We start from the raw sequence: 25,608 nt of genomic DNA on the forward strand, positions 1-25,608 counted from the left end.
GAAGGAAGCCTGTACATAATAAAAAATATTCAACAAAAAAAATGCATCCTGTTTGCAAGTAATACTGCAAGAAATGTGGCAAAACAATTCACTTTTTGTCCTGAAAACAAAGTGTTATGTTTGGGACAAATCCAATATAACACATTACTGAGTACCACTCTTCATATTTTCAAGCATAGTGGTGGCTGCATAATGTTATGGGGATACTTGTAATCGTTAAGGACTGGGGAGTTTTTCAGGATAAACCGAATGGAGCTAAGCACAGGCAAAATCTGCTTTCCACTAGACACCGGGAGATTAATTCACCTTCCAGCAGGACAATAAACTAAACACAAGCCAAATCTGCACTGGAGTTGCTTACGAAGAAGACATTGAATGTTCCTGAGTGTGTTGACTTAAATCTACTTGAAAATGTATGGCAAGACCTGAATATGGTGTCAAGCAATGATCAACAACGAATTTGACAGGGCTTGAAGAATTTTGAAAATAATAATGGGCAAATGTTGCACAAACCAGGTGTGGAAAACTCTTAGAGACATACCCAAAAAGACGCCTGTAGTCACTGCCAAAGTTGTTTCTACAAATTATTGACTCATGGGTATCAATACTTATGTAAATTAGCTATTTCTGTATTTCCTTTTCAATACATTTGCAAAAAAAAAAAAAAACATTATTTTTTACTTTGTTATTATGGGTTATTGTGTGTAGATGGGTGAGAGGAAAAAAACAAGCTATTTAATACATTTTGAATTCAGGCTGTAACAACCAAAAGGTGGAATAAGTCAAGAGGCATGAATATTTTCTGAAGGCACTGTATACGGCTCTTGGTCTTGTCTACTTAGTTCTGAGTGGAGTGGGATGTCACACTTCCTCTTCCGTCTCTGGCTCTAGCATCTCTGCCACGTCATATAGTAGTGATATCAGAAGGAGGAAGAAAAAATAATCTGTTTCGATCAATGATGTAAACTAGTGATACTCTCGAAGAAGGAGATCGATCAAGTATTTATTCATCTGTACGTGTCCTTACATTGATGTCACCGTAAGTACATTGACATATTTTCTTGATTTAGCTAGCTACATTAGCATAGCTAAAGAGCAATGTTGTGAAGTGTAGCTAACGTCAGCTAGCCAGCAGATCTCTGATTAATTCTATAATTAGTTAGCTATAATTAACATGTTAGCAAGTAGTTACTCTCTCTAGCTAGCTAGTTGTTGTAACGTTAGCTTGTCAGGGAAAACATTTGTCAGGAAAAAGATTGTGGTACTATGGAAACTCATGGCAAAGATATCTATAACTAACCATTGTTCTATCTGTGCTTGTGTCAACATAGTTACTGTGCCTTTTGGAAATAGTGAACATTTTATGACAGCTAGCAGTGGTGTAAAGTACCCAATGGTCATACTTGAGTGAAAGTAAAGATACCTTAATAGAAAATGACTCACGTAAAAGTCACCCAGTAAAATACTACTTGAGTAAAAGTAAGATATTTGGTTTTAAATATACATAAGTATCAAAAGAACATGTAATTGCTCAAATATACTAAAGTATCAAAAGTTAGAAATCATTTCAAATCCCATATGTTAAGCAAACCAGAGGACACCATTTTCTTGTTGTTTTATTTACAGATGGTCAGGGGCACACTTCAACACTCGGACATAATTTACAAATGAAGTATTTGTGGTTCGTGAGTCCACCAGGTCGGAGGCAGTAGGGATGGCCAGGGATGTTCTCATGATAAGTGCTTGCATTCAAAATGTAACGAGTACTTTTGGGTGTCAGGAAAAATGGATGGAGTACAAAGTCCATTATTTTCTTTATGAATGTAGTGAAGTAAAAAATACGACTTAGGTAGTACTTTAAAGTATTTTTTACTTAAGTACGTTTTACCACAGACCGCTAGCAATGAACTAACCTTGCTCTTCTAGATTCATCAAGGGAAAAAATATAAACACTTCCATAACTAGACCAGTCCTTCGCTGTTTATGAAACCATTCTAGGCAAGACAATTGACTTCTTTTACTTGGAAAAAGGTGGACTGTAGGCCTAAATTCTTGTTCTATGGCTGCACCCAAATGTGTCCACATAGTGGGGTAGGTCCAACTCCTGCTACACTTCCTGGATAGGAGGAGAGTATTGGAGGGCATATTCTGAACACAATACAGTTGTAATTCAATCCCAGTAAATGTGAGATAAGAAGTTATTTCACCTGACAAAGCCAAGAGGACAGAATAGTGTCATTAAATGATTTATACAATTTCCTCAAGTTGAATGTTAGTCACTCACTGACATTGTCTACCATTTTGGAAACTGCCCTGAGTGTCTTTCAACCGAAATGTAGACTCGTTTTGTTCCTCGGTACTATTTTATACCGTATTTGCTCGGTCAAAGTTCACTGTCTGTACATCAGAACTGAATTCGTAATTTCAAAAGTAAACATATTAAGCTAATCTTGGGAGAAAGGATTTACACACTACATACAGTCAGTATTTGATTAGTACATACATCCTATTCCCACACCTTTTAGGTCACAATTTTGCTAACATTAAACGTGTGTGTGTGTGTGTGTGTGTGCAGAGCCTGTGGGATGCTGCTGGATGAGACCCCACTATTCGAGCCAGCTCTGCTCCAGGAGCTGGACTGGAGTAGCAAGACAGTGTCCTTCTCTCCCCCAATCTCCCCCTCCCAGCCTGGGGAAGGTCTGGTCCTCAGGCCCCTCTGCACAGCTGACTTCAACAGGGGTAAGGAAGGAAGGGCCACTACAACACAATGCTTTATCTGGGTTGTGTGCATTCGGCACCAACCGGAAGAAAACGGACTGAAGCAGGAACGGTCATTTTGAGTTTTCCGTTACAAAACCTTTTGCTACAGTGTTCCCTTATGAGCACGACCCTGACTGACATATTCCAAATAATAAGACTGACTTAGCTGAACAACAATAAGAGACTGACTGACTTGTCCCTTACAATAGTGGAATTCCTGAAAGTCAGTGCTTTCACAATAAGAGACTGACATGTCTGGCTCAACAGTCGTGCATTCTATTCTATGTCTAAAATAAAATGTTGAATGTAAGTTTCCTAATAGTTCCAATGTTGTTTTTGCTACACAGGATTCTACAAGGTGTTATCCCAACTCACAACTGCAGGGGATGTTACGCCAGAGCAGTTTATTAGTAAGTTCCAATCAAAGCCTAGGTATGGCAATACACATAGACTGTTTAATTTTGACATGTTGTAAAGTGAATGTACATTCAGATTTTTCAAAGGCATGGTATGTAAATCCTAAAACAAACATTAAAAAAATATTGATATGCTTAAGAGCCATACTATCGTTTACTGCTAAGAACTGGTTATTTTATTTGACCTTTTACTTTGATAGTGAGTCATGCCGAGACCAAGGTCTCTTTTACAGATGAGCCTTGTATACACAATCATAGAAAACAAACACATTCTCCAGTAAAAAGGTCCTCAATAAGCCTTTTGCCATATGATATCCTGTTCATCAGATGTAGATGCACACACTACCCAAAATGATCCTGTATATTCTCTCGTAGAGACATTTGAGCACATGAAAAAGACTGGGGACTACTATGTCATCGTGGTGGAGGACACAAACCTGGGACAGATTGTTGCCACGGCCACATTGATCACAGAGCACAAATTCATTCATTCCTGTGCAAAGGTAGGGTTTACCAACAAGCAATTTACATTAAACCCTCCCTGGATCTATGTCAACTCCTTTTTGATTGATGTACTGGGCCGAATCGTGACAGACACACGCGTAACATTGCATTGATGACAATGGGATATTTTGCTCAAAACCACACGTTTGTCACATAGTTAATCAGCCCATTGAAGACTTCTGAATGTCTGACATTTTGTCTCATTCACAGAGAGGAAGGGTGGAGGAGGTGGTTGTCAGTGACGTGTGCCGGGGAAAACAGCTGGGGAAACTGTGAGTAGTCTCCACTGAGCTTAAAGAAAAAAAAACAATTCCACTGTTAAGTCTCAAAATGTTTTGCATGTCAGCAGTCAGTTTGCTTCTTGAAAATCCTATTGACAAGAAGCAGTGTCACTTGCCACATTTTAACATTTTTAACTAGGCAAGTCAGTTAAGAACAAATTCTTATTTACAATGAAGGCCTAGGAACAGTGGGTTAACTGCCTTGTTCAGGGGCAGAATTATATATTTTTACCTTGTCAGCTCGGGGATTCGATCTAGCAACCTTTCGGTTACTGGCCCAACTCTCTAACCACGAGGCTACCCGCCACCCCATCATGATGACTTGACTGCGGACATGCAAAATATTTTGGGACTGTATGAACAGTAAACTAATGGAAAAAAATACCAAAATATAGTTTGACTTAATTGGTAGTCCTTGCCTCTCTTCCAACCCCTGTTCTGTAATACTATTTGATAAACATAGGTGTTACATTTCACAGTGAGGTTGTAGCTTTAGCCTACTTGTCTCGCAAAACAAGATGGGCTATTGTCCTTTAACGGTTATTGTTCTCTCACCAATTTCAGGTTAGTGTCGACCCTGACTCTCCTCAGCAAAAAACTAGATTGCTATAAAATAACATTGGAATGTGCACCCAAGAACGTGGCCTTCTACACAAAGTTTAGCTACTCCGCATCAGACGAGACTTACATGCAGTGTCGGTTCCTTGATTGAGCGTCGTTCTCCCTCCCTGGGATTTGACTTGAAGAAATTGGTTCCAGGACATTGTCATATTGGTTCAACATCCTAGGATCCCCTAACGTTCAAGTCATCTCCCCACCGTCAGAGTCACCGTCCCTCTGGTCACAAAGCTACCTCACCTGGGGGAGATTTGGCATTGTGTCCCTGGCTTCTTAACAAAGGGATGTCAATCCAGTCTGGAATTTGGGACTTCTGCACATGCAATAAAGTGCTCTCTGCGCTTTATAGGAAACACATTGAATGATTTCCTATTTTTCAGTTTTTTGATTCAAATGTATGTGTTAGAGGGTTTAGTTAATATTTACATATGTTAATTGCAATTTAAGATTTGCAGACTGGTCCACATGTGAGAAGCCCCACGTACTACAAAGACCATTTGGTAACGGTTTGATACCTTAATGTAGGGCAGAAAACTTGGGACATTCATTATGCTAAGGTACTGCATATTTATTTTGGGAAATTTGACAATTACCCGCTGAAATTGTATTTTCTGTTCATTGGCAAAAATACTTTGATCTCAGTGCCCTTTAGACTGATAACTGTGCTGGCAAACTATTGGCCTATGGGGCAGCAGAGAATGACTTAAGTTTGATATGCTTTCACTAGTGATCAATGGTACAAGAGTTATTTCAGACCTCAGGAAGTTCAAGTTGTACACAAGTAAAATCATGTATAGGTTTGAGGGAATTCTGTTCTAGAAAATACATAGCTACATTTGGTATGAAGATATGGGGTAAATTAAATGGAATTGTAGTGAAAGCTTATTTATTCAACCTTTAGGTTTTTCAGTTTAGTTTCATAATTATGCTGTTAGTCTTGGCAACTGGGAACATTTTTATTCTATGTAAAAATGCTAATAAATTATTTTTACACTGGTTGTTACTGTGTTGGTCAAAATACAAAAACCTAACGTATAATATTTGGGAGCAGTGTGTTAAATTGATAAAGAATGCTAGAAACAGGCAAAATAACAGTACAAAAGACATAAGTTAGATGTTTTTATTGAACAGTGGTTCGTTAATTCTCTGGCAAGCTGTTTCTCAATTGTAAACCTGATCTGTCCAATATTCCCAATTCCCTAACGTTGTGGCTCAGCATTGGGCATTTACTTCTTATTACTGTACCTTATGCCAAAAAATAATTCAAGTATCAAAAGTGCATTATTGCAATACTGTCCCGCTGCAAATGCAAAATGCTTTAAATACTATAAAACCTTCAGTGCATACAGCTCAAGAAAAACAAGTCACTTAAGAAATTGTATCCCCTCTTCCTTTGGTCTCAGACGTCAGGAAGTGGACCCAATGCTCTCTGACCCCCTTTAGAAAATTTTTAATATATACATTTATTATATCAATACAAATGTAAAAAAAAAAAAAAGTGCACTATGTGATGACAGCTATCTGCATAATAAGCCTAGCCGTTCTGCTCGGCAGTGACCTGCATTCCCCCAAAATCCTCGTCTTCTTCCAGGCTTCGTTTCAGGCTGCCTGTGAGGTACAGAGTCAAAAATCCATAAAGAAAGACTGGTGACGAGGTTAAATAAACTGTAAGAACCTATTTAATCCAAACTGTAAAAATCAACTTCATGGGATGAAAACCAGTTGTAATTGGGCATATGAGTGCATACATTCTGTCCAGTCACTGATCAATAATAATCAGCTACTTTCAATGTGTTGCATTATAGGAATTATCTGACCTGCACCCATTGATTGTACACGAATGTACTAGGATAGAGTAATTTAATTTGACATGAATGAAAAACATATGAACAATGGTAGCTATGACGACACAGCCATGTTGGAAAACCACAGAAAGTGTTGTTGGTACATAAGCACCTCCAACTGCAATGGACTTCTTTCTAGGCAGTTTGTAAGTCATCTCAAATGCACCCACAGTGACACAATAAGCCCAGGTTCTTGGAACAGTCACCTGAATGCAAGTTGCACACACTGACCTGGCATTCCAGCATGCAGGGAGAATGATCTGCCCAGCTGTATTGGTGACATCTTGATGGTGAGTTTAGCTGAGTAGATCGCTTCATATTCCTAGAAAACCCATAGATGGAGGGAGCAATGTCACAAACATTCAGACAGAAATGGTCTTGTTTTGAGCAGACATTTATTTATCTGCCAAATTTGTAATGTTGAAATCCACTGAATATCCCTCAAGCCATTTTGGTATATCAGTGGTCAGAGCTGTTTGGAAGGTTGAATCAACAACTTGATACAGAGGACCCTACCTGTAGTTGATGCACAAAGCCCACGTTAGGGTTGATGCAGAATCTCCTCTCCTGAACGTGGCTGAAAGCATCCCTGCAGAAGAACCAGCCAAATACAGCAGGACATGTGACTAGATCTTTGGTCACTATGCATCTGGACAGCAGCAATACATGGAGTGAACTCATAAAATGTCTAGGACAAAAAAAATCCATATTGCGATAAATTTACATTTTGTTTGCAATAATCAGCAATAAATTACAGTAAATACTTTTTGGGAGAGACTAGCTTGGCGATATGGAAAAAAGTAATATTGCAATAAATGTAACTACACTGAACAAAAATATAAATGCAACAATTTCAAAGATTTGAGCTATGGGGCATCCTGTTTCTATAACTTGGAGTCCACCTGTGGTGAATTCAATTTATTGTACTTGATTTGGAAAGGCACACCTGTCTACATAAGGTTCCACAGTTGACAGTGCATGTCAGAACAAAAAACCAAGCCATGAGGTCAAAGGAATTGTCCGTAGAGCTGCAAGACAGGATTGCGTCGAGACACAGATCTGGGGGAGGGTACCAAAAAATGCCTGCAGCATTGAAGGTCCCCAAGAACACAGTGGCCTCCAATCATTCTTAAACGGAAGAAGTTTGGAACCACCAAGACTCTTCCTAGAGCTGGCTGCCCGGACAAACTGAACAATCGGGGGAGAAGTGCCTTGGTCAGGGAGGTGATGGTCACTGACAGAGCGCCAGAGTTCCTCTGAAGATGGGAGAACCTTGCAGAAGGACAGCACTCCACCAATCAGGCCTTTATGGTAGAGTGGCCAGATGGAAACCACTCCTCAGTAAAAGGCACATGACAGCCTGCTTGGAGTTTGCCAAAAGGCACCTAAAGGACTCTCAGACCATGAGAAACAAGATTCTCTGATCTGATGAAACCAATATTTAACTTTTTTGCCTAAAAGCCCAGCGTCACATCTGGAAGAAACCTGGCACCATCCCAACGGTGAAGGATAGCGGTGGCAACATGTTGTAGCGATGTTTTTCAGCGGCAGGGACTGGGAGACTAGTCTGGATCAAGGGAAAGATAAACGGAGCAAAGTAGAGATCCTTGATGAAAACCTGCTCCGGACCTCAGACTGGGACGAAGGTTCACCTTCCAACAGGATAATGACTCTTAGCACACAGCCAAGGCAATACAGGAGTGGCTTCGGGACAAGTCTCTGAATGTCCTTGAGTGGCTCAGCCAGAGCCCAGACTTGAACCTTATCGAACATCTCTGGAGACCTGACAATAGCTTGGCAGCGACACTCTCCAACCAACCTGACAGCGCTTGAGAGGATCTGCAGAGAAGAATGGGAGAAACTCCCCAAATACAGGTGTGTCAAGCTTGTAGTCATACCCAAGAAGACTTGAGGCTGTAATCGCTGCCAAAGGTACTTCAACAAAGCACTGAGTAAAGGGTCTGAATACTTATGTAAATGTGATAGCGTTTTTATTTTTAATACATTTGAAAAACGTTTTTTTTTGCTGTTTTTGCTTTGTCATTATGGGGTATTGTGTGTAGACTGATGAGGGGAAAATCAATTTAAGAATAAGGCTGTAGAAACAATGTAGAAAAAGTCAAGGGGGCCGAATACTTTCCGAATGAACTGTATATACTCACAGAAAGCTGTGAGTCTCCTCTCTGTGACTAGAAAAACAGCTGCATTGAAAACTATTTTTCCCGCAATAGCATTTTGAACAACGTTCACATGCTTGTGCTACTCAGAATGCATCGCTCTCTCCTCCGCGCGGACCGTGGGGAGAGGGAGTGAGCCAACAGCGAAACAGGGACAGGCAGACACTTTTATAGCAGGACTCAACACAATGCATAGGATTTTACTGTTGAACAAATGATGGTTTTATAACCATCTACACAAACGTTGTGTAGCAAAATCACCAACATTTGCTTTGGTAAGAGGAAGTCAATGTCCGTGTTGGCCATTTTCGGTTTATCATTCCAGCTCTACTCTGAACTAGCTAGCAATAAATGAAGCCTGCTTGGTTTGTTGAACGGTCTTACCTGTATTTTACACCAAATGTCTCCATAAGGTATGCAATAACCAAGGCAGCACTGAAAGAAGAGAGAATTATTTAGATTAAAGATTGATACTAATCTTCATCTTTAAGTATCAGGAAGATCAATCAAGATCAATAGACAAGCAGGCAATTTTTAAACGCACTGGATCTGTTCAAAATCAAATATTTTACACGAGGTAACCAACCTTCTTGATATCCCTGCATTTCCATGAACTAGTACCTTTCCTATGTGAACAAGACAAGGAAAGAGTCAAGATCGATTTCTACGGGGAAATAATAAGAATTCAAAAGCACTGTTTTGCACAACCCAACAATTATCCAGGTGCAGAGTACAATAAGTCACATACAGTGCCTTCAGAAAGACTTTTAGCACATTTTATTGTGTTACAAAGTGGGATTTAAATGGATTTAATTGTAATTTTTGATCAATGATCTACACAAAATACTCAAATGTCAGTGTCAAAATAAAACACGATCTACACTTACTATATCAACGCAACATGTAAAGTGCTGGTCCCATGTTTCATGAGATGAAGTAAAATAAAAATAATTTTCCATATGCACAAAAAGCTTATTTCTGTCAAATGTTGTGCACAAATTTGTTTACATCCGTTAGTGAGCATTTAATCCTTTAGCAAGATAATAAATCCACCTGGCAGATGTGGCATAGCAAAAGGCTGATTAAACAGCACTATCATTACACAGGTGCACCTTATTCTGGGAACAATAAAAGACCACTCTAAAACGTGCAGTTGTCCCAACACAATGCCACAGCTGTCAAATTGAGGAAGCGTGCAATTGTCATGCTGACGGCAGGAATGTCCACCAGAGCTGTTGCCAGAGAATTTCATGTTAATTTCTCTACCATAAGCAGCCTCCAACGCCGTTTTAGAGAATTTGGCAGTACGTCCAACCGGCCTCACAACCGCAGACCACCTGTAACCACGCCAGACCAGGACCTCCACACGCAGCTTCTTCACCTGCATGATCGTCAAAGGGAGGGGAAGTAGTTGTCTGTAATAAAGTCCTTTTGTGGGGAAAACTAGTTCTGATTGGCTGGGCTCCCAAGTGGGTGAGCTTACGTCCCCCCTGGCCCACCCATGGCCACAGCCCTGCCCAGTCATGTGAAATTCATAGATTAGGGACAAATTAAATTATTTAATTTGACTGATTTCCTCATGAACTAACTCAGCAAAATCTTTAAAATTGCTGCATGTTGAGTTAATATTTCTCTTCAGTGTAGATTATTATTCAACCCCGAGTCCATGCGTATTACAATCACCTTTGGCAGCAATTACGATCTTACTGGCTAAATCTCTAAGAGCGTTCCACACCTGGATAGTGTAACATTATTCCTTTCAAAAATACTTCAAGCTCTGTCAACTTGGTTGTTGATCATTGCTAGACAACCATTTTCAAGCAGATTTAGGTCAAAACTGTAATTCGGCTATAGTCGGGAACAGTCAGTGTCTTCTTGGTAAGCGACTCCAGCTTAGATTTGGCCTTGTTTTAGGTGATTTCATCTCCCAGTGTCTGGTGGAAAGCAGACTGGACCAGGTTTTCCTCTAGGATTCTGCCTGTGCTTCGCTGTTTCCTTTTAATCCTGAAAAACTTGAGTCCTTAACGATTACAAGCATACCCATAACGTGATGCAGCCACCACTACGCTTGAAAATATGGAGAGTGGTAATCAGTAATGTGTTGTATTGGATTTTTCCCAAACAACTGTATTCAGGACAAAAAACTAATTGCTTTGACACATTTTTGCAGTATTACTTTAGTGCCTTGTTGCAAAAAGGGTGCATGTTTTGGAAAATATACAGTACCAGTCAAAAGTTGACACCTACTCATTCCAGGGTTTTTATTTGGACTATTTTCTAACATATGGAGTGTAATCAAGCAAGCGTTAAATCAAAATATATATTACATTTGAGATTCTTCAAATTACCCCCCATTGCCTTGATGGCAGCTTTGCACACGCTTGGCATTCTCTCAACCAGCTTCATGAGGTAGTCACCTGGAATGCATTTCAATTAACAGGTGTGCCTTGTTAAAAGTTAATTTGTGGAATATCTTAATGCATTTGAGCCAATCAGTTGAAGACCGCCACAGGAAAGGAAGACCCTGAGTCACCTCTGCTGCAGAGGATAAGTTCATTCGTTACCAGCCTCTGAAATTGCAGACCAAATAAATGCTTCAGAGTGCAAGTAACAGACATCTCAACATCAACGTTCAGAGACTGCATGAAATCAGGCCTTCATGGTCAAATTGCTGAAAAGAAACCACTACTAAAAGGACATGAACAAAAATAAGAGACTTGATTGGGCCAAGAAACACAAGCAATGGACATTAGAACCCTGGAAATCTGTCCTTTGGTCTGATGAGTCCAAATTTGAGATTTTTGGTTCCAACCACTGTCTTTGTGAGATGCAGAGTAGGAGAATGGATGATCTCCGCATGTGTGGTTCCCACCGTGAAGCATGGAGGTGGTGTGATGGTGCTTTGGTGCCCACACTATCAGTGATTTATTTATAATTCAAGGCACACTTAACCAGCATGGCTACCACAGCATTCTGCAGTGATACGTCATCCCCTCTGGTTTGCGCTTAGTGGGACTTACAACACACCTCCAGGCTGTGTAAGGGCTATTTAACCAAGGGGGAGAGGGGTGGAGTGCTGCTTCAGATGACCTGGTCTCCACAAATCACCGGACCTCAACCCAATTGAGATGAGTTGGACTGCAGAGTGAAGGAAAAGTAGCGAACAAATGCTCAGCATATGTAGGAACTCCTTCAAGACTGTTGGAAATGCATTCCAGGTGATAACCTCATGAAGCTGCTTAAGAGAATGCCAAGAGTGTGCAAAGCTGTCATCAAGGCAAAGGGTGGCTATTTGAAGAATCTCAAATATTAAATATATTTTGATTTGATTAACAGTTTTTTTGGTTGCTACATGATTCCATATGTGCCATTTCATAGTTTTGATGTCTTCACTATTATTCTACAATGTAAAAAAATAAAGAAAAACCCTTGAATGAGTAGGTGTCCAAACTGTTTTACTGGTACCGTAAATATTATATACAGGCTTCCTTCTTTTCAATCTGTCAATTAAGTTAGTATTGTGGTGATCCATCCTCAGGTTTCTCCTATCGCAGCCATTAAACTCTGTAACTGTTTTAAAGTCAACATTGGCCTCATGGTGAAATCCCTGAGCAGTGTCCTTCCTCTCCGGCAACTGAGTTATGAAGGACGGCTGTATCTTTAATGACTGGGTGTATTGATACACCATCCAAATTGTAATTAATGAAATCAAAGGTATATTCAATGTCTGCTCTTTTTTTATTCAAGACAATTTTACTCCTTAACTTTAGGCTTGCCATAACAAAGGGGTTGAATACTTATTGACAAGACATTTTGGGGAAAAAAATCCACTGACATTATGGGATATTGTGTGTAGGCCAGTGACAAAACATGAATGTAAATCAATAAAAAATTCAGACTAACAAAATCTGAAAAAGGTTTGAGGGGTGTGAATACTTTCTGAAGGCACTGTAGAAGGAAAAGAAGTACCTGCACATTGTTGTATGCATTTTTTGGAATGAAATTCTAAAGACAATATTCAATCCAATTAAATACATTTTTATTACCTCCGCTTGCTAAACAGCCATCAATAAATTCTTTAGTCTGTGGAGAGAGGAGAAAATACATTTAGGCCTACTAGCAATAACATGGCAGGTCAGGCTGCAGTACATTGTAACATTATCCACCACATTTAGCTCATGCTGAAACTCACCATAGGGAAATATCTAATTATGTTTTCCACAGGATTGTCGGCAATATCTAAAACGAGGTATCTGAAAACGGAAGAAAGCAGGCCACATGAATTAGCTGATCGAATGAGCGAGAGATGTCATTTAGCTGAGTTTTAAACACGTACCTATTCTCAGTTTGATTCTTACCGAAATTTATGTGGGAAGTTGGGCTTTATAAAATTTGCCTCAATATCTTGGCGAACACACACTAAGTGTGTTATCTCCTGTCTTTCAAGGATGGAAAGCTAAAAGAGGACAAAAAGGTTCAGTTAACAGCACATTGTACAAGCTAAAAAAATGTATTATTTTTATGGTCCAGGACCTTCAACATTTCGATAAATAATTTTAAAGGGCCATCCACCCCAAAGACACTAACTATAACTATGAGAATAAACTACACAACTAGAAAATGTTGGCGAACATCCACACTGGAGGCAAGGTCATCGTTCTACATTACACCTGTCAATCAACTGATCAACACATCCTACTGCACGCTGTAGGCCTAATAATAAAATCTGGGAAACTCAAATTAGTATGTTATGTTTGGTATGGTTACATAAGACAGGTTACTTAAAGAGTAACTTGTGAAAAAAATGGGGGAGAAAAAACATTTAAATCCAGATGTTTTAGGTTTAGTTAGCAGGTGACAGTGCACCTTATTTGGCAATGTGAAAAACCGATGTCAAAGCTGACGTTTTATTTTTTATTTTATTTTACCTTTATTTAACTAGGCAAGTCAGTTAAGAACAAATTCTTATTTTCAATGACGGCCTAGGAACAGTGGGTTAACTGGCTGTTCAGGGGCAGAACGACAGATTTGTACCTTGTACGTGCATATCTATGTAACGTAGGTAAATGATGCAATGACGCCACGTAAAATGTTGTGCTTACATAGCATTCCTAACCTAGCCCAGTGTCTGCTGTATGGATCAAGCAGTCATTTGAAAGAGTAATAAAATTTAAGCGAGACAACTCCAAGGCGAAATCCATTAACGTCAAGATAATGGAATTCATTGCCATTGACAATCAGTCGTTCTGCCGTGGGATGTTGGCTTTCACGACTGGTCGAGAACCGGTACACACTAACGTTACCAAGTGCGCCATTTTTCAAATGTTTCCCTACCGGAGTTACACAGTAATAGCATCACTGCTATTTGCTTCACGACATACTATGGAACGCCATTTGGGTCTTTGCGTGTCAAGAAAGGTACACGTCAAATAACACTATTTGACAATAACACTATTTGACGCGCTAAATAACAGTTATATTATAGAATGCTGTGTTCAGAATATACGTGCAAGCCAAGCGCCACCACTACCATCAGTAGCACTGTCAAAGCCGTACAAAAAAAGTGCAAACAGGCCACGAACGATGCGTTTACAATACCGCGTTGGTTATAAAAGCATTATTTGTTTGACCGCAACTTCTGGGGTAGCTTGCAAGCTTTAGCTTGGTACCTAGCTAGCACCAATACAACCAGCCTGAAAATAATGACCAGTAGAAACGGCATTTTCACTATTCTTAGCAATGATTTAGGAATCCTTGTGAGTAAGTATTAGCTAGGTTGCCACTTGTTGTTCGCCTATTGAAATTGAACTTCAGTTCATGAACATAAATAGCTAGCCAGCTACTTAACCCTGTTGCCCAAAGCTAACATTATAAGCAGCCAGCTAGCTTCACCTGGCTAGTGAGGCTCGAAATGACCGGGTAATGTGTTGTGAAGCTAGCCACAATAAGGATTAGGCACAAGTGGAATTTGCGGTTTGCCTTCAAAATAAAAGTACCCCTTTGAAAGTGTTGCAGAAGGTTACAATTGGTGGAATCATGCCATATTTAGTCTACATAATGTTAAACAAAGTTGAAATGTGAAGCAATGAAATGGGGCATCAGTCTACTCGGTGACACACAGAGCACAACTGTGAAGAGTTTACACAAATATTAGCATTGCAGCTCTAATCGCAGGACTGTGACTATGTCAAATCATCTCCCCAGTCAGCCTATTGTGTGTATTGACCTTCATATTGCACTGTACAGCCTTACCCCCATTTCATTGATCCCCAATCCTTAGGTATCAATCTACTCAATACCCAATATATTTTTCCCCAATGTCCTCCTCAGAGGTATCAGACTCCAAAACACCCACGCAGTATTGTTTTTCCTTGGGAATGGTGTTCAATACACATAGGTTGACAATAAATGTGTCTCAATTCAATTTAATAATAAGAGCTACAATGCTAATGTTCTCTGGGTGTCACTGAGTAGACTGATACCCCATGTCATTGATCCACAATCCATAGGTAAGGCTATACAGCGAAATAAGTATGCCCCAATGCATTTCTAAAGTATAATACATCTAGTGTGATTTAAAGAGATTGTCAAACAAATTGTCTTTTGTTGATTTTATATACCATTTCAACCTCGTTTCGCATGATCTATTCAATTACATACCACCCTGCATACCACTGCTGGCTTGCTTCTGAAGCTAAGCAGGATTGGTCCTGGTCAGTCCCTGGATGGGAGACCAGATGCTGCTGGAAGTGGTGTTGGAGGGCCAGTAGGAGGCACTCTTTCCTCTGGTTGAAAAAAATATCCCAATGCCCCAGGGCAGTGATTGGGGACATTGCCCTGTGTAGGGGGACGTTAAACGGGTGTCCTGACTCTCTGATGTCATTAAAGATCCCATGGCACTTATCGTAAGAGTAGGGGTGTTAACCCCGGTGTCCTGGCTAAATTCCCAATCCGACCCTAAACCCTCACGGTCACCTAATAATCCCCAGTTTACAATTGGCTCATTCATCCCCCTCTCCCTTGTAACTATTCCCCAGGTCGTTGCTGCAAATGAGAACGTTTTCTCAGTCAACTTACCTGGTAAAATAAGGGATAAATAAAAAATTACGGCATAATTCTACTATTTGTATTCATTTGCATCCCTGTCAATGACACTTATTTTGAAGGCTAACCGTAAAGTCCACTGTTGTGGCTAATCCTTATTGTGGCTAGCTTCACATAGATGAGCCATGGATTAGTGATGGGGGAGAAATAAAAGTTTATGGCCCATATCACTTCGTATCCTGCCTAGCAGTAAAGACACAATGTTTGTACAGATGTGAAGGAGGAGACTCAGCCTAGGAGGAAGGGTTAAATATCAGTGCTTGTGTGAAAATGTTTGTCGAATGCAGCTGTATTGATCCTCTAGGGAAAGCTTTCATAGTGTCCATTGAGTTTTTACCTCTGAGAATTAGAACCTAACACCTAGCTATATTGTTAGCTAACTATAGCTACTGAAACAGATTGTCGTTTTGCTGTTTTTGAGGAAGAACATTGTTTGCATCCATGAGCTAGCTAGCTTTTTTTATGACCAGGACTGTAGGTGAGCGAGACAACTTTACCAGCATCATAGCATACGTATCGATGAATCATTGTGAAATATGAAATACGAGTGATGGTGTAATAATTACGTTAAAAAATGAACAAACGCGGTAATTTATTATGTGACGTGCAGTCATATTCAGGTCCTGATTGGTCAACAAGCTTATTTGACATGCAAAGACCCAAATGAAACGACTGAACAAATGAAACGAGAGAATGAAACAACTGAACAAATGAACAATGAAACAGCAAATAATTGAAAGAAATAGGTTTTGATCCTGTTTTACTGGTAATGGGGACATGCATAAATGCCAACAAAATCTTTTGGTCAGTGGTGTGTGTAACCTTTTTTTAACTAGGCAAGTCAGTTAATAACAAATTCTTATTTACAATGACGGCCTACCTCGGCCAAACCGGAATGACGCTGGGCCACACATTGGATGCTACTGTAGGCTGAATGATAGAACAGCTAGTTCCATGTTAAAATGTTATGGGATGCACTTTCTCCATAGTTTTTTATGGTAGGCCACTCTGCTAGGCTGGAAGTTGCAGATTATTCACAGGGTTCTAATCTGAGCTCAGCAGACCTGAAATTTGCTCAGTGCCTAATTTATTTGGAGGGAACATTGGTCTTGGGTACTGTATAAAAACCAACAACGACTACCAGGGTGACCCCTGTCAAAGGTATGTTTTCATTTTTCAGAAATAGATGGATGTATATTGTACGGGATGAATATTGTAAATTAAGGATTTGGAAGGGGGGGGACATCTGATTTAGGTGGGATTAGAACTCACAGCCATTGAACTATGAGACAACTTTCTTTGTGGATGCGCCACCAATTGCTTGAAAACTATTTTTTTTCTAAATCTTGGATACAAAATGACGTTTAGAAATGGGTCTATAATTACTCTGTAGGGAGGGGGTCTAGATTAGGCTTTAAGTAAATTGTAATTCGTAACATATATGAAAAGGATGACGGACATCCACAAATTATGTCCCAGATTTACATTTACCATGTTACTTCTACTCAGAGTCCAGCTTGATTAATAAGGTAACAGTCCATTCAGTTCATGTTCATTTTCAGTGACAACTGCAAATAATACTTAAGTGTACATGTAAAGGGAAAATGATATAGAAACTCATATTTCAATGTAGCAATTCAACAAACGCCATTTAGCATGTGCATCTTTTACAGCATGTTACTGCTTGCCTTGTTGCTCAAGTGATTTGGTTTGCAAGTGATTCACATTTTTCTAATGGTTGTTTATTAAGTTTGGATATTTTTCACTGTGCTGATCTGTCTGTTCTGTGCAACCATTTGGTCTTGAACCCAAGCAAACAATTTGCTCAGTGCCGAAAGTTGGTCTGAAATATATTTTTTGTTATGTGTTGGACACCAGTAAGCCTAGCTGTCGGCTAATGGGACTGTCCAGTCCTTCTTTTATCATCTTAACATAGATGCAGTAATGATTATATTTTAGTCACTAATCTAGATAAAGTAATACATGCTTTTATTTCCCCCATGCCTAGATTACTGTAAGTCTTTGTATACGCCGCAGTCAAATCACTCCAACGTCTGCAGTTTGTTCAATATTCTGCAGCTCTGCTTTAACAGGCAGCAGAAAATGTAACCATAACACACCTATTTTCAAATCAAAATGTATTTGTCACATGCGCCAAATACAACAGACCATAACGTGAAATTCTTAAGAGCCCTTAACCAACAATGCTGAGTTTTTTCAAAAAAAAAATGTGTGTGACAAATAACTAAAAGGAAAAATTGTAACAATAAAACAACAATAACAAGGGGTACCGAGTCAATGTGCAGGGGTACGAGTTAGTCAAGGTAATATGTACATGTAGGTAGGGGTAAAGTGACTATGCATAGATAAACAGAGTAGCAGCAGCATATGTGAAGGGTGTGAATGTATACGTGTGGCGTTAATATACATGTCTGTGTGTGGTTAGGGTCCAGTGAGTGTACATCGAGCCTGAGCAAAACATTTTATAATAACTAATAAAATAAAGGGTCAATGCAAATAGTCCGGAAAGCCATTTGATTAAATGTTCAGCAGTCTTGTGGCTTGGGGGTAGAAGCTGTTAAGGAGCCTTTTTGTCTAAGACTTGGCGCTCCGGTACCACTTGTCATGCTTTAGCTGAGAGTTTAGCTTCTCTACACTGGCGACCAGTCCCTTTCAGAATACATTTTATAATTGCATTAATCAAGTTTAAGGCTTGGTTTAGCCCCATCCTATATCTTTGATATTTTAATCTCCTTACGAGCCAGGTCGCAACCGGAGATTCTTTGGCAGGGCACTGTTGACCATTCCAAAGTCTAGGTTGAAAACAAAAGGAAACCGGGCATTTGCCATTAGGGCATGCAAATTCAGTGCCTCTTTAAATCACTGCTGAAGACACACTTTTATAAAGATATATTTCGGCCTCCCGGATGGTTAAGTGCGCTGTACTGCAGCGCCAGCTGTGCCATCAGAGTCCCTGGGTTCGCGCCCAGGCTCTGACGTAACCGGCCGCGATCGGGAGGTCCGTGGGGCGACGCACAATTGGCCTAGCGTCGTCCGGGTTAGGGAGGGCTCGGTAGGGATGTCCTTGTCTCATCGCGCACCAGCGACTCTTGTGGCGGGCCGGGCGCAGTGAGCGCTAACCAAGGTTGCCAGGTGCACGGTGTACCCTCCGACACATTGGTGCGGCTGGCTTCCGGGTTGGCTGCGCACTGTGTTAAGAAGCAGTACGGCTGGTTGGGTTGTGTATCGGAGGACGCATGACTTTTTGTTTCTTCAGTACTTTTATTTTATTATATTAAGCACTGTTACTTGTATTGAAAAGCGTTATATAACTGAAGTTAATATTATTTTGGCCTATGCTTGTAGGCCTATTTTACATTCAGCAATAAGCAATAGCAAGCCTGCTTCTCTCCTTGAACAGGCCTAGTATTAAAAAAAGTGTTACCATTTTGAAATGGTTGCGCTCTGCAGACCAAAGTTGCACGATTTTAAACAAAATTACTCTACCTAGGCTAACAGTAAAATTAGAAATGATATTATTGTTATCAAGTAAGTAGGCTACACAATTATTGTCTGGACTGTAAACTGCAGTGATATAGGCTAATTTTAATGACAACTCAAATGTCCTATTTTGAATGCATGCTTCATGCTGAAATAACTGCATAGGCAAGGCCTGATTATGCAACCATTTGGATCAGTTATGGGTCTATTCGACAGTTTACAACAGGGCTATCAAACGCATTCCACAGAGGGCCTAGTGTCTGCAGGTTTTAGTTTTTTCCTTTCAATTAAGCCCTCAATTAAGCCCTTGACTACCAGGTGTGGAGAGTTCCTTACTAATATTAATTCATCTATCAAGTACAAGGGAAGAACAAAAACCCACATATACTCAGCCCTCCATAGTTTGACACCAGTGGTTTACAAGGTTCAGAAAGGTACATTAGCAGGCCCCTCATATGGTGTATTTTAGAAGAAATTGGCTTCTGACACAGGTGTGCTGTCTGTCGTGGATAATCAGTCTCCCAAGTCATCCCATAATTAAATGTGGCCAACAACATACTCACACAACCAGTTATTCAGGAAAGCTCACAATGCGCTCTGCCTCCTGTCCTCTCCGAACGGCTATTCCTAGTTAGAACCCTTCAATAGAAGACGTTTTTGATTGATTGTTGACGTTGTATCGTTGGGCACTCTGAAAGTGACCCCAATGATGGAAATAGTTCCCCACCGTTTTGGTAGTTATCGTGTGGACGCTGCTGTTCACTTGAATTATAACTACTTAAATGTTTTTGTCCTTGGTGTGGATGGCCCTTCACACTTAGAGGGTCGGTGTGAGTGCAGGCTTTTGTTCCAGCCAAACAGAAACACACCTGATTCTACCAATCAATTATCCACCATCGTCAGTCGAGACTGACTTATTGAATGAGGTGTCACTGCTGGACTGGTCTGGAACAAACGTCTGCACCCACACCTGCCCTCCGCAGATCAGAATAACCACCCCTGTTTTAATTATGGTATACCAACTTACCTTGCTTTTCATAGCAGCTGAGTAGGGACCTAAAAACAGGCCTGGTAGAATTTCCTAACAATGGAGAAACATGTTTTGGCATCATTATGAGATGACTCAGCACTTCTGTTGCCTGTTTCAAGAATTCCACTTTGGGGAGAAAAGGGCATAGCTACCTGCATTTCTCGTCTCATTGGATACGCCCAGTCCTGTGGAAGATATCAGGGGGGGGGGGAAATCAAGGGATGTTAGCTGGCAGGCTAACTAGCTACTTAACGGTATATTTAAGCAATAATGCACGAGGGGGTGTGGTATATGGCCAATATACAACGGCTAAGGGCTGTTCTTACACGCCTGCCCTTAGCCGTGGTATATTGGCCATATACCACAAACCCTATTGCTATTAAACTGTTACCAACGTAATTAGAGTTGTAAAAATAAATGTTTTGTCATACCCGTGGTATGTTGATTGGCTGAAAGCCGCGAAATGAGACCATATAAAATACGTCTGAAAAAGTTTTTTAAACTACGTTTGTAACTAGTTTATAATAGCAATTAGGCCTTTCGCCGTGGTATATTGGCCATATACAAACTACCTAGATAGTTAGCCGACGTTAGGTGGCTAGTTCGCGGAACACATCTAATTTGAGCAGAAATATAATTAACGGTAATTTAAAAATACTTCAGACAAGATTACATTTAACTAACGTTAGTCACATTTGTCGCGTGAGAGATGACATGTTAGACTAACGTTACGTTCATCTTACAAGGGATGTTTTTGAGTATGCTAACTTGTTCATTTAGCTAGCTGCGTTAGCTTTGCATGCTAGAACTTACCAATAGGTCCTCCTTACACGGAGGAAGGGACGGGAACTGAAGCTTATTCTCCTCGTCCATCTTGCAGTGTACTCGGGCGCCGGTACCCCGGCCTGTCGCTCGGTTTCGTTGGTTTGCTAGCTAAAACTGTACAATTGCAGGAGTTTGTTTTGAGGTTGCACATGCGTTTCCGCCATGCTGCTACCTTTCGGATGCGTCACGTGACCAGAGACAAAAAGGTCACCACGTAGACGTTCTTCTTCGATGACGTTTAACGGCGGTTGGAATCCAATAAATGTTGCATTACCGCCACCTACTAGACAACTCCCTTATTCTTTGCTTGAAAAAATATAACTTCGATAACCACGGAGACGTGCTCTTAGCTGCTCTCTGTAAATACATGGGAATTTCAATGCGAGATCCTTGGGACGTCACTATCCAATTGAAGTTAACATTGAAAATAAAGACCCTTTCCTGTGTTTGCAAATGTTGCCACACAAGGGCGATGTGCCCAAGTTGGTTGTAGAACAAGGGGGAGTTCTTATAGAACGCCAGCATGGCTCCTTGGCGAGAGAGTTGGAGTGAGGTCGGTATAGAGATAATGGCGAGTGTGCTTGAATCCGAAAGTGTGGCAAGTAAAGTGGTGTGGGGGCTGTGCTTTGGCAAAGTGGGTGGGGTTATATCCTGCCTGGTTGGCCCTGTCTGGGGCTATCGTCAGACGGGGCCAGTGTCTCCCGACCCCTCCTGTCTCAGCCTCCAGTATTTATGCTACAATAGTTTGTGTTGGGGGCCTAGGGTCAGTCTGTTATATCTGGAGTTTTTCTCCTGTCTTATCCGGTGTCCTGTGTGAATTTAAGTATGCCCCCTCTAATTCTCTCTTTCGGAGGACCAGAGCCCTAGGAACATGCCTTAGGACTACCTGGGCTGATGACTCCTTGCTGTCCCCAGTCCACCTCGTCGTGCTGCTGCTCCAGTTTAAACTATTCTGCCTGCGGCTATGGAACCCTGACCTGTTCACCGGACATGCTGTTTTCGACTCTCGCTCTCTACCGCACCAGCTGTTCCGGATGACTGTGTGATCACACTCTCCGTAGCCGAAGTGAGCAAGTCCTTTAAACAGGTCAATATTTACAAGGCCGCAGGGCCAGACGGATTACCAGGATGTGTACTCAGAGCATGCGAGGACCAACTGCCAATTGTCCTGCAAGGGTCCTGAGCTTAGTGATGAACTTGAAAGGGACTCTGGTGTTGAACGCTGAGCTATAGTCAATGAACAGCATTCTCATGTAGGTGTTCCTCTTGTCCAGGTGGGAGAGTGCAGTGTGGAGTGCCAGTCACGGACCAGGATGTCTTGCTCCAAGGCAGACTAAATAACCTTTTTGCCCGCTTTGAGGACAATACAGTGCCACTGACACGGCCCGCAACTAAAACATGCGGACTCTCCTTCACTGCAGCCGACGTGAGGAAAACATTTAAACATGCAACCCTCGCAAGGCTGCAGGCCCAGACGGCATCCCCAGCCGCGCCCTCAGAGCATGCGCAGACCAGCTGGCTGGTGTGTTTACGGACATATTCAATCAATCCCTATCCCAGTCTGTTGTTCCCACATGCTTCAAGAAGGCCACCATTGTTCCTGTTCCCAAGAAAGCTAAGGTAACTGAGCTAAACGACTACCGCCCCGTAGCACTCACTTCCGTCATCATGAAGTGCTTTGAGAGACTAGTCAAGGACCATATCACCTCCACCCTACCTGACACCCTAGACCCACTCCAATTTGCTTACCGCCCAAATAGGTCCACAGACGATGCAATCTCAACCACACTGCACACTGCCCTAACCCATCTGGACAAGAGGAATACCTATGTGAGAATGCTGTTCATCGACTACAGCTCTGCATTTAACACCATAGTGCCCTCCAAGCTCGTCATCAAGCTCGAGACCGTGGGTCTCGACCCCGCCCTGTGCAACTGGGTACTGGACTTCCTGATGGGCCGCCCCCAGGTGGTGAGGGTAGGCAACAACATTTCCACCCCGCTGATCCTCAACACTGGGGCCCCACAAGGGTGCGTTCTGAGCCCTCTCCTGTACTCCCTGTTCACCCACGACTGCGTGGCCACGCACGCCTCCAACTCAATCATCAAGTTTGCGGACGACACAAAAGTGGTAGGCTTGATTACCAACAACGACGAGACGGCCTACAGGGAGGAGGGGAGGGCCCTCGGAGTGTGGTGTCAGGAAAATAACCTCACACTCAACGTCAACAAAACTAAGGAGATGATTGTGGACTTCAGGAAACAGCAGAGGGAACACCCCCCTATCCACATCGATGGGACAGTAGTGGAGAGGGTAGTAAGTTTTAAGTTCCTCGGCATACACATCACAGACAAACTGAATTGGTCCACCCACACAGACAGCATCATGCAGAAGGCGCAGCAGCGCCTCTTCAACCTCAGGAGGCTGAAGAAATTTGGCTTGTCACCAAAAGCACTCACAAACTTCTACAGATGCACAATCGAGAGCATCCTGTCGGGCTGTATCACCGCCTGGTACGGCAACTGCTCCGCCCACAACCGTAAGGCTCTCCAGAGGGTAGTGAGGTCTGCACAACGCATCACTGGGGGCAAACTACCTGCCCTCCAGGACACCTACACCACCCGATGTCACAGGAAGGCCATAAAGATCATCAAGGACAACAACCACCCGAGCCACTGCCTGTTCACCCCGCTATCATCCAGAAGGCGAGGTCAGTACAGGTGCATCAAAGCTGGGACCGAGAGACTGAAAAACAGCTTCTATCTCAAGGCCACCAGACTGTTAAACAGCCACCACTAACATTGAGTGGCTGCTGCCAACACACTGACTCAACTCCAGCCACTTTAATAATGGGAATTGATGGGAAATGATGTAAAATATATCACTAGCCACTTTAAACAATGCTACCTAATATAATGTTTACATACCCTACATTATTCATCTCATATGTATATACTGCACTCAATACCATCTACTGTATCTTGCATATGCCGCTCTGTACCATCACTCACTCATATATCTTTATGTACATATTCTTATCCCCTTACACTTGTGTCTATAAGGTAGTAGTTTTGGAATTGTTAGCTAGATTACTTGTTGGTTATTACTGCATTGTCGGAACTAAAAGCACAACCATTTCGCTACACTTGCATTAACATCTGCTAACCATGTGTATGTGACAAATACAATTGGATTTGATTTGATTTGATTTAGAGATTCAGTCACCTGTGGATCTGTTGGGGTGGTATGCAAATTGGAGTGGGTCCAGGGTGTCTTTGATGATGGTGTTGATGTGGGCCATTTCATGGTTACGGAATGTGAGTGCTACGGGGCGATAGTCATTTAATCAGGTTAGCTTGGCATTCTTGGGTACAGGGACTATGGTGGTCTGCTTGAAACATGTAGGTATTACGAACTCAGGGAGAGGTTGAAAATGTCAGTGAAGATGCCAGCTGTCCCTGCGGCCTTGTGAATGTTAACCTGTTTAAATGTCTTGCTCACATCGGCTACGTAGAGCGAGATCACACAATCGTCTGGAACAGCTGGTGCTCTCATGCACGGTTCAGTGGTGCTTGCCTCGACGCGAGCATTGAAGGAAATTAGGTCTTTGGGTAATCTCGTGTGACTGGGCATCTTACGGCCAGGTTTCCCTTTGTAATCCGTGATAGTTTGCAAGCCCTGTCACATCTGACAAGCATCGGATCGTAGTAGGATTCAATCTTAGTCCTGTATTTTACGTTTTGACTGTTTGATGGCTCGATTGAGGTCATATTGGATTTCTTATAAGCGTCTGGATTAATGTCCTGCTCTTTAAAAGTGACAGCTCTAGCCTTTAGGTCATTTCGGATGTTGCCTGTAATCCATGGATTCTGGTTGGGATATGTATGTATGGTCAATGTGGGGACGATGTTGTCGATGCACTTATTAATGATGCTGGGGACTGATGTGGTGAACTCCTCAATGTTATCGGATGAGTCCCGGAACATATCCCAGTCTGTTCTAGCGAAACAGTCCTGTAGCTTGGCATCCGCTTCATCTGACCCCTTCCGTATTGAGCATGTCACTGGTACTTCCTGTTTGAGTTTTTCCTTGTAAGCAGCAATCAGGAGGATAGAGTTATGGTCAGATTTGCCAAATGGGGGGCGAGGGAGAGCTTTGTATGTGTTTCTGTGTGTGGAGTAAAGGTGATTTAGATTTTTTTCACCTCTAGTTGCACAGTTCACAAACTGGTAAAAAAATATTTAAGACAGATTTCAGTTTCCCAGCAATAAAATCATTGGCCAATAGGAGCAGTACTTTTGGATGTGCACTTACTTGTTTGCTTATGGCCCTATACACGTTGAATGCAGTCTTAGTGCCAGGATCGGTTTGTGGTGGTAAATAGACAGCTATGAAAAATCTAGAAGAAAACTCTCTCTATAAATAGTATGGTGTGCAGTTTATTATGAGGTATTCTAACTCAAGTGACCAAAACCGTGAGCAAAACTTCCTTAACATTAGAGATCGTGCACCAGCTGTTGTTGACAAAGAGACACACCTCCTCCCTTA

At 41.6% G+C, this 25,608-nt stretch overlaps 2 protein-coding genes across 2 annotated transcripts; one reads left to right on the forward strand and one right to left on the reverse strand.

Annotated features, from left to right (window-relative positions):
- The first annotated feature begins 864 nt into the window (after positions 1-864).
- On the forward strand, positions 865-5,577 carry gnpnat1 (glucosamine-phosphate N-acetyltransferase 1). The gene is made up of 6 exons (XM_029674922.2): positions 865-1,039; positions 2,576-2,739; positions 3,108-3,170; positions 3,552-3,679; positions 3,891-3,952; positions 4,526-5,577. The coding sequence occupies exons 1-6, from the start codon at positions 1,032-1,034 to the stop codon at positions 4,671-4,673; spliced, it is 573 nt and encodes a 190-aa protein (XP_029530782.1). The 5' UTR covers positions 865-1,031; the 3' UTR covers positions 4,674-5,577.
- A 108-nt stretch (positions 5,578-5,685) lies between these two features.
- On the reverse strand, positions 5,686-21,264 carry styx (serine/threonine/tyrosine interacting protein). The gene is made up of 11 exons (XM_029674919.2): positions 21,049-21,264; positions 20,388-20,420; positions 20,233-20,286; positions 12,959-13,056; positions 12,793-12,853; positions 12,647-12,683; positions 9,187-9,226; positions 8,985-9,035; positions 6,940-7,012; positions 6,655-6,745; positions 5,686-6,187 (listed from the first exon to the last, which is right to left on the reverse strand). Exons 1-11 carry the CDS (start codon positions 21,106-21,108, stop codon positions 6,114-6,116), a joined length of 672 nt encoding a protein of 223 aa, XP_029530779.1. The 5' UTR covers positions 21,109-21,264; the 3' UTR covers positions 5,686-6,113.
- Between the last annotated feature and the right edge of the window lie 4,344 nt (positions 21,265-25,608).

The sequence above is a fragment of the Oncorhynchus nerka genome, linkage group LG12 (assembly GCF_034236695.1).
Source record: "Oncorhynchus nerka isolate Pitt River linkage group LG12, Oner_Uvic_2.0, whole genome shotgun sequence".
NCBI lineage: Eukaryota > Metazoa > Chordata > Actinopteri > Salmoniformes > Salmonidae > Oncorhynchus > Oncorhynchus nerka.